Source organism: Panthera tigris, chromosome D1 (genome assembly GCF_018350195.1).
Source record: "Panthera tigris isolate Pti1 chromosome D1, P.tigris_Pti1_mat1.1, whole genome shotgun sequence".
In the NCBI taxonomy this organism is placed as follows: domain Eukaryota; kingdom Metazoa; phylum Chordata; class Mammalia; order Carnivora; family Felidae; genus Panthera; species Panthera tigris.
In genome coordinates, this window is record NC_056669.1 from 73,589,445 (window position 1) to 73,598,967 (window position 9,523).

General features: G+C 50.5%; 1 protein-coding gene across 3 annotated transcripts; it reads right to left on the minus strand.

The window, feature by feature from the left end:
- Positions 1–1,005: 1,005 nt before the first annotated feature.
- Positions 1,006–9,028, minus strand: LOC102970515 (serum amyloid A protein). Of its 3 annotated transcripts, XM_042958867.1 has the most exons (5): positions 8,998–9,028; positions 8,493–8,584; positions 6,695–6,705; positions 1,725–1,852; positions 1,006–1,320 (listed from the first exon to the last, which is right to left on the minus strand). In XM_042958867.1, exons 2-5 carry the CDS (start codon positions 8,578–8,580, stop codon positions 1,158–1,160), a joined length of 390 nt encoding a protein of 129 aa, XP_042814801.1. In that variant the 5' UTR covers positions 8,581–8,584; positions 8,998–9,028; the 3' UTR covers positions 1,006–1,157. The 3 variants fall into 3 exon arrangements, with proteins under 3 accessions (XP_042814801.1, XP_007098493.1, XP_007098494.2); XM_007098431.3 differs by lacking the exons at positions 6,695–6,705; positions 8,493–8,584; positions 8,998–9,028 and adding exons at positions 3,778–3,869; positions 4,578–4,764 and having other exon boundaries at positions 1,725–1,863; XM_007098432.3 differs by lacking the exons at positions 1,006–1,320; positions 1,725–1,852 and adding an exon at positions 5,856–6,160 and having other exon boundaries at positions 6,567–6,705.
- Positions 9,029–9,523: the final 495 nt, after the last annotated feature.

Below are 9,523 nucleotides of genomic sequence, written 5' to 3' on the forward strand. Positions count from 1 at the left end.
AAAAGATAATTCTGCCTTTAATGATACTTGGAAGTAGCTGAAAACCACATAAATAGGGATGCCTGGGTGGCTCAGTCAGTTAAGCATCTGACTCTTGATTTTAGCTCAGGTAATGATCTCCTGGTTAGAGAGACCTAGTCCCACATCATGTTGACAACACCAAGTTTGCTTGGGATTCTCTCTCTCCCTCGATCTCTGCCCCTCCCCCCAGTCATGCAAGCACATGCACTCTCTTTCTTTCTCTCTCTCTAAATAAATAAACATTTTTTTAAAATGCCACAGAAATATGTCTCACTAAATGCAAACAACTTCTATTCCCAATTCAACTTCTACTTAGTCGGGTCCCCAAAATGCCTGTGCCCACTCCAGACCCACTCAACATAAGAGGAAAAGTGATGGTAGAATGCTGGCGTGAACACAGAGGCATTAACTGCTTCAGTTAAAATATTTCACTTCTGCAGATTTTACAAAGTAATTGACCATATGAATCCTTTCCGAGGGCATCTCCATGGGTCTTGGAATAATTCTGTAGAAGTGAAGAGACTTTGAAGCTGAAGCTTCATCACATTCACAGTAAATGTCACTCTGTCTAAATACATGTCTGATAGGACACTGCAAAAGTCAAGCAAGACTCAGGATGATTCTCTGTTGGCAGCCCTGTTCTATACATACTAAGCTATGTGTACTTCTGGCCCATCCTCCAAATGACCTCCAATCACACGTCAAGCAAAAGTATCCGCAGATATACCCAAAAGCTAGGGTGGGGATGGCTGCAGCACTGGCCTGTTGAAAACAAGCGTTCAGAACTTTCTCTGACCTGTAGAGTCAATATATAGTCTGCATTATATGGCCCCTATTATGGGCATATATTTTACTGAAATTAGTATTATGGTTTTTAGTGCCTTATCTCCTTGGAAAAAAAGTGATAAGGTAAATTGATCATCTTCATGGCATTAAAGGGACCCAAAAGGCTGTCATTTGATGTTTCCACATGACAATGACAAATTGGATTTCACAACCATTTATTAATGCTTCTATGTGCTTTTTATAAAGTATGTTGTAGGAGGAAATATAGGATTCAGTAATTATACTTAGGAACTATTCCCGCCCTCAGGGGGCTCTCAGCCCCTCTCCTGAGTGCAGAGCAAAGAGGAAGCTCAGTACTTGTTAGGCAGGCCAGCAGGTCGAAAGTGGTTGGGGTCTTTGCCACTCCGGCCCCATTTATTGGCGGCCTGGTCAGCCTTCGAGTCCTCTGCTCCGTGGCCGCTGCTTCCGTGCTTGAAAAAGTCTGTGACTCTCTGAGAATTCTCTCTGGCGTTGCTGGAATGGAGGAAGGCAGGTAGGAGATCAGTTAGGGAGCTGATGAGGAATAGCCCCTTCCCCCATCTCTCTTCTTTGCAAGGGAGAGCTGCTGACAGGAGCCAAGGAAAGAGGGGCTAAAACACTGACCCCCCGGCCCAGAGACAGAGCATCTCAGCCCAGGCTGATCCCTTACTGGGTGAACAGCACCCATAGGGGGAGGGTCGGGAATCACCCATTCCCACTGGCCTTGCTCTGACCCCATCAGCCACTCACGCCAACACTGGGCGCAGAGGGGAGGGTGGGCAAGAGAAGGAGGAGCCACAGTGTCTACAGGAGACTTCTCCAGGGCTTGGCCCCTCCTGGCTGGCCAAGGCAGCCAGGCTCAGCTCACCCAGCCCTGCATCCCCAGGAGCCCGTGTTACCTGATCACTTTGGCCGCCCAAGCGCCCCCAGGTCCCCTCCGTGCGGCATCATGGTTCCCCCGGGCGTGGAAGTATTTGTCTGCACCTATGTAATTGGCTTCTCTCATGTCAGAGTAGGCTCTCCACATGTCTTTAGTCCCTGGAAAGGAAAGCAAATGATGAGATGAAGGTGATCGTATCTTGGCAAAATAGAGGAAAAGACATTTTCCTCCCACCGATTCTAAGATTTCAGTCTTTGACAAAATCCTTGGAGGATTTTGGCTGGGATGAGTGTTCCTTTACGTTTCACTTCCCTGGGTGAATGTTATGAGAAGCACCCTTGGTGCGTTTTATTCTGCTTGATTCCATTCTGAGTACTGTTGCTACTTTATGTTTGGCTGTGTGTGATGTGTGTGAACAAGGGGTGGGATGGTCTTTAAAGGATGCTTTGTCCTGCGATGACCTCTACCTGGACAGACGCAGGGAACCCTGTGACTGGGACATCAGAACAAAGGCAAGTCAGAGGGAGGCTGCTGACCCAGAGGGCTCCCAACCAGGTCAAGGGGAGAAATTCATCCCTGTGGGCAGCTTGAAGACAACTTGGTCCTAAGTATTTCTGAAAGTCTGGGGCATGTTTGGCACCCAGGCAACTGTCAGAAGTCAACCAGCAGGTGGTAAAGGGGAGTTCCCCTAGAGAGATTTACAAAAACAGGTCATCAGACGCAGAAAAAGGACAACTGGTCCCCCAGCCCTAAAGTTCAGCGTCCTCCCAGTAAATGCAGGAGTATATTGCCATCCGCAGGGTGGTTATGCAGATGTACTGAGAAAAATGCACCTATAACTTCTAGAAGATTGTAGGTGTTCAATATGCTATCACTTCTCTGGGCCTTCGGAAGGCTGGGACAAAAACAGTAAAGCGACTAAGCTAAGAGGAAGATCAGACAGTTACAGACTGAAGGAATCTGAGCAGGCTACATAAAATGCAGACCCTGAAAAAGTAATGTATGGGGTGCCTGGGTGGCTCAGTCAGTTAAATGTCCAACTTCAGCTCAGGTCACGATCTCACGGTTCGTGAATTTGAGCCCTGCATCGGGCTCTGTGCTGACAGCTCAGAGCCTGGAACCTGCTTTGGATTCTGTGTCTCCTCTGTCTCTGTTCTCCTCCCCTGCTCCCACTCTGTATCTCTCTCAAAAATAAATAAACATTAAAAAAAAAAAGTAATGTAGTAGGCAAAAGAGAAAGACCTAGTGTCGAGTGTAATCATAGTTTATGTAATATCCATGTAATGCCTCATCTTCATTTTATGTGTTTATTATTTCTACTGTTTAGGATTCATTCATACATGTAAAGCTCTTAGAACAGTGCCTGGGACAGGCTGAGCTCAGCTACTGTTGGTTGTAGTTACTAAGAGCACAAGTTTGATGCACCCACTTCATGGCTGAGACACAGCAATGAGCTGTCCCCGGTTTCCCACTAGGTGGCAATGGAGTCCCAGTTGTGAGTGGGGAGCAGGCGCCCCGGACCCCAGATGTCTTCTGCTCTGCTGCAAGTTAAAACCCAAAGCTTATGTGACCTTCGTCCTGGGGATCCCCATGGAACAGTGCAATGCTGGCCAGAAGGGCCAGGGCTGGAGGGATAGGACACATGTCATTTAAGGGGAAAAACCACCAGTAGAAAATAAGCTCTAGACATCTAGCGCACAGTAAAATGAAGGCAAATCAATACCGTATCATAATTAGCAAACTTGCTACAGTCTAGAACTTAATTATCTCAACTAGTAAAGGGAAAGGATAATTTTGTCACGTGATAGAGGTGCTCTCTATAGCCACAATGCCAATCATATTAAGTAAACAAATGTGTCATTAACATGCATTCACCTTAAATATACACAAAGTTATAATGCCAGATGTGGTTCAATTGTTCAAAAAAGCCTGGGAAACTGCTATCTTGCAAACCGTGCTGCTTTTCTTCCCACTTGTGGCCTTTGCCCTGTGGGGATGTGGCCTCCACTGTGGTCAGTTCTGGTGGGGGGCCAGTTGCTGCCTTCCCCGGACCGCCATCCTTTGGTCCTTACCTTGACCAGCTTCCTTGAGGAACGTGAGCCATCTTTGGCTGCTGACGCCCAGGACCAGGGAGCACAACAGGATGCCCACGAAAAGCTTCATCCTGCAGCAGAGTCACAGAGACACACAAGGAGGACACACTTTTGGTTTGGTTTGGTTTGGGGTTTTCGGGGGGAGGCACGTGGACCCACACCTGTATCTTTTCTATTACCTACATCTACTTATTATTAGATGTTACCGATATCTATTTATCTATACACATACCTGCATATATACACACATGTGTGTACGTATACACCCGTGTATATACACATGTGTGTAGAAATGTAGGTAGAAAGAAATAGGCAATGTGTATACACATATATACGCAGGTGACACACGATACATAGAACAGAGGGTCCAGTTCTCCATTGCCATTTGCCCCATAGGAATCCCGGTATGAGAGATCGCGCTGCGCTTCTAATATAAACCACTTGCCATTTCAGTCGTCCCCTAGGAGCCCTGAAACCCGCTGTCCAGAAAGTTTCCAAAGAGGCCTTTGGGGATTTCGTGACCGTGTACCCATCTGTAAAATGAGGATTGTGGGACATTGCACACATATTTGCAGAACGCCTGCTCTACCCATCCGTGAACTCCCACAGAGAAAGTACACGACCAAATCCCAATCCCAGAAAGTATTCACATCTGGAGAATTCAAATTGCCAGGAGAGTAGATTCAGGAAGGAAGCAGAGAGTGAGGACACAGCGAAAGAACGCCTTCGGGTAAGAGAATCTGCAAAGAAGGAAAGTGTAGGAAAGTCTAGCACCTCACCTTTGGCTGTCCCTTCGTGCCGAGGCTCCTGGTGAGGCTGAGCTGCCTGTGTCTCCTGCCTGCGAGGGGGGCTGGCACTATATATACTGACACTCTGCTAGGGGAGTGGGTGGGAAAGCAGGTGTGAAGCAAAAACACTGAGATTTGGGAAATTCCTTTTGGCCAGCACACAGCATCCAGAACATCAGGCTCCTTCTTCACGCCCGTCTACTTTCCAAGGTTGTGCAATCTGGCAGCTTTGAGGCGTGTAGCAAACTTGGAAATTTCTGCCTGTTTCCAGTGTCACTCCTGGTAAGAAAGGTTTTCTTCCCCACACAATAGTGCACTGAAAAATGCTGTGCAGGGTAATCAAAATTAGAAAGGAGAATTGATTGCCCGAAGAATGAGAGAACACAAGGCAAATGGAGGAGCAGCAGGGGCTCCATTAAAGGGGTGGCTCAGGATAGAGCTGGGACCCCAGGGAGCAGGAGTTGGAGAGGAAGGACAGACAACCAGGAAAATGGAGCTTCCAGCACCCAGTGGGTGCACTTGACCCTGATCAGTTGCTATGGAAGCTCCTAATGGCAGGTTACAACTGAGGAACTGCAGTGTAGAAATGTGATAACAGTGTCACATGGGAAGGACGCATTATAAAATGGTCAGGAAAAGGGCATCTGGGTGGCTCAGTCTCTTAAGCGTCTGACTTTGCTCACCTCCTGATCTCTCGGTTTGTCAGTGGGAGCCCAGCAGAGGGCTCTGCGCCAACAGCTGAGAGCCTAGAGCCTGCTTCATTTCGTCTCTCTCTCTCTCTCTGCCTCTCCTCCTGCTCTCTCTCTCTCTCTCTCTCAAAAATAAATAAACTTACAGAAATGTAAAAAACAACAACAGCAGCAGCAACACAAGATCAAGGTGGCCATGGCCAGAGAAGGATTCCATAATCGCATCCTCCCATGGCTGTGTCTCTGCCCCCAGGAACAGGTACCACTGAGGAACAAATCAAAGGGAACTGGAAGCTGAGGACAGAGAAGGAGACAGGACACGATTGGCAGGAGAGAGGGGTGTGGACACGGAGGGACCTGGAGAGAGCACCAGGGTAAGTGGAAGGGCCTGGACAGGGCAGCAGGTCAGATCCGGGAAGGGTGGGTGCAGGGCGTCTGCCCTGTGTGACACTGACATGGTCTCCCCCACACCAACCACATGGGCACAGGCTCGGCCTGCACCTGGGTGTCTGCACCTGGGTGTCTGTCCATCACCCCTGAGAATGAACGAACAGTCCTTATATCGAAGAATAACACACACTTTTCAACAATCTCTTAAGCATTTATTAGACACCTGTCAGGTGCCCTCCATCAGCCTCTGTGGACAGAGACCTCAATGACTCCGTGTCCCTGCCTTCAGGGGACTCCCAGCCCCTCTCCTGAGCGCAGAGCAAAGAGGAAGCTCAGTACTTGTCAGGCAGGCCAGCAGGTCGAAAGTGGTTGGGGTCTTTGCCACTCCGGCCCCATTCATTGGCTTCCTGGTCAGCCTTCGAGTCCTCTGCTCCGTGGCCGCTGCTTCCGTGTCTGAAAAAGTCTGTGACTCTCTGAGAACTCTCTCTGGCGTCGCTGGAATAGAGGAAGGCAGGTAGGAGATTAATTAGGGGGCTGATGAGCAATTGCCTATAACCCCCATCTCTCTTCTTTGCAAGGGAGAGCTGCTGACAGGAGCCAAGGAAAGAAGGGCTAAAACACTGACCCCCCCGGCCCAGAGACAGAGCATCTCAGCCCAGGCTGATCCCTTACTGGGTGAACAGCACCCATAGGGGGAGGGTCGGGAATCACCCATTCCCACTGGCCTTGCTCTGACCCCATCAGCCACTCACGCCAACACTGGGCGCAGAGGGGAGGGTGGGCAAGAGAAGGAGGAGCCACAGTGTCTACAGGAGACTTCTCCAGGGCTTGGCCCCTCCTGGCTGTCCAAGGCAGCCAGGCTCAGCTCACCCAGCCCTGCATCCCCAGGAGCCCGTGTTACCTGATCACTTTGGCCGCCCAAGCGCCCCCAGGTCCCCTCCGTGCGGCATCATAGTTCCCCCGGGCGTGGAAGTATTTGTCTGCACCTATGTAATTGGCTTCTCTCATGTCAGAGTACGCTCTCCACATGTCCCAAGCCCCTGAGAGAAAAGGTCACGGCAAAAGGGATATCACGTGAACAGAAAACCTCTGGCACACCTCAGAGAAGAATCAGGCACGACAAATCTGCCACCGACTCCAGATTTCTGCCTGGTCCCCTTGGATAGCACAGTCTGAGAAGGACAAGTCTGCATCCTAGGTGGTTTCTCCAGCTTTCTCTAGTGGGAGTCGTGTGGGTGGGGCACAGCTGTGTTGTCCCTGCGGGTCTATGTCTGCCTCTCACTTAGGGCTCTGCCTGAGCTGTTTAAACGAGAGAAAGGAGGTATCACAGAACAGGACTTGTCAACTTGAACGCCCCTGAAATTTGGGGCAATTCTTTGTTGCTCAGGGCCGTTCTGATATCGTAGGATGTATAGCAGCATCCCTGACCTCTCCGCACTAGAGGTGGGCAACATATTCCCTGAGGGTCACAAGCAGAAGGGTTTCCAGACATTGCCAACTGTCCCCAGGGCCCAAAAGTGCCCTCGGTCGGGCAGCACTGCTGTAAAATGAAGCCGCGTGTGACAAGGTCCAGGGGACGTGGTAAGTGAGGAGGTGACAAGAAGGCACCTTCTGGGAAAGGCCCAGGCATACAGCACTTCTGCCCTGAGGCCCAGTAGATGGATACTTGCAGAATGAGGGCGCATAACTGGGACCCGAGTCCCTCTGGGTGTTAGGGGCATAAACGGCATCCTGAAAACCTTCTAAACAGGCTGTACCGATGATATCGGCAGCTTGAGGAAGCAAGGGGTCGAGCCGTGGCCCATCAGCCCTACTTGGCTGCACCTTCTGATGACCTGGGAGCCTCTGAAGTCCCGGTGACCAGGTGACACCCGGCCCAAGTACCTCAGACTCTGGGGGTGGATCTCAGGCATCACTAGCTTTCATGCTCTCCGAGTGATTCTGACCCGTAGCTGAGATCGATAGCCACCCAGCTTTAGGAAGCTGCCTGGCAAGGACTCGGGCCTCACGTGCAGCTGGGTTCCAACCTCCTCTTGGCCACCTGCTGACTGGCAGTTAGTCCCTGGACAATGGACTCGGCTGCTCTAAACCCCAGTTTTGTCCCCTTCAAGTGGAGGACGATGTCTGCCTCCCCGAGGTGTTCTGAAGTCATAGTAAGTGACCACGTGTGCCAGCTTGACCAGAAGTGTCCCCGTTCACCTAGAACTATCCCAGTGAGCCCTGAGAGTGTCATAGAAAACTCCTCGGGCCCAAACAAACCAGGATAGTTGGTCACCCTAAATTGCCTAGTGCAGGCTTGGTAGATGTTATTAGTTCCTCGTTTTTATTTGTTTTTTATTTTGGTCAAGTAAAATGCTAGGAAGGGGTAGGGAACAGGGGCAGTGTTACTGAGGATAGGAAGCATCAGTGAGAGCTGAGCTGAAGGTGTCTCTGGTTCGATCCAGGTAGGAAATGGAAGGAAGGATGGAAGGGAGGAAGGAAGAAAAGGAGGAAGCGATGAACGAAGGGAGAGGCAAAGAAGAAGAAAAGACGAACAGTTTTAATCATACTTTGTGCAGTGTGTCTGCGGAAAATTCTCTGCCATTGCAAGACTTACTCTGTTTCTACTATGCAAACTGAAGCTTCAGCTGGGAATGATGATTGCTCCTTCTCTAGTAACTGACGGACACAGATCCTCTGGTTTTCAATCCGCTTGATGAAAAGCTCCCCAGACACGGGCACCTTCTAGCACTTAGGACAACACACCTAAGGCAGTAGGTCCACCCCTTGCATGTGCTCGGGGTGAGTCCCAGTAGCCCACGGATGCCACCCCCCCTCTAGTGCTTACCTTGAGCAGCCTCTCCAAGGAACGAATACCATCGGCTGCTGACACCCAGGAACAAGGAGCAGAAGATGAGGCCCGTGAAAAGCTTCATGGTGCTGAAAGGAAGGAGAGGTCAGGGGGCAAGGACAGGGCCCGCACACCCCCCTTTGGGAGTTGCATGTCACGGAGTCACTGCTGCAAATTCCAGTGGTTCTCAGGAGACTCTTAGGAGCCCGCGTGGGAACCCTACAGCCGGTCCCCACTCAGAGCCACAGCCCTAATTCTGGCCCCGTGAGCCCTGACTGCCCGGCTGGCTGAGAGTCCCCAAGGCGGCATTGATGGAGGAAGAGGGCAGTTGGGACCAGATTGTCCCTGCCTGGAGCGGCCTGTCATCAATCAACAAGCATTTACTGTGTGTCATCCTGCCAGCTCAGACCTCATACAGGACAAATCAGAACAGAATGATTATTTTGAAAGGAATTTACAGTCAGTTCTTTTCCACAAATCAGTCCTTGGAGTCGCCCCTCACCTGAGTCCCAGTGGAGCAGAACTGCAGGTCCCTGCCTACTGGGAGAGGTGGCCGGGATTTATACTGCGCCCTCCCGGTTGGGCGCCCCATGGGGAAGCAAGAAAAGCCAGACCTGGTGCCCGGAAAGGTCCCTCCAGGTCATGGCCCCGAGAGACCTGCAAAGGAAAACGTACCGGACACCCGTGGTTTTCTTCATCCACAGGTCAACTTCCAGTTGTGCAACTGTGAGGAAGCAAGCTTGGCTGGTTCTGCCTGGAAGCTGAGTCGGAGGGGCTGTGGAGAGGAAGGATTGGAGCACCGGGCTGGGGGCTGGGGGCTGCTGGCAGGTGTGTGGTTGGGGCAGGGCCTTGCTTTACTGATCATTTCCTCCTGAGCATGAAGCCTGGTTAAGATTCTCTTTCTCCCTTTGCCCCTCTCCCCTGCTCACACACTCTCTCTCTTTATCTAAAAATAAAAAGAAAGGAAAGAAAGAAAGAAAGAAAGAAAGAAAGAAAGAAAGAAAGAAAGAAAGAAAAAATGTTAAAAG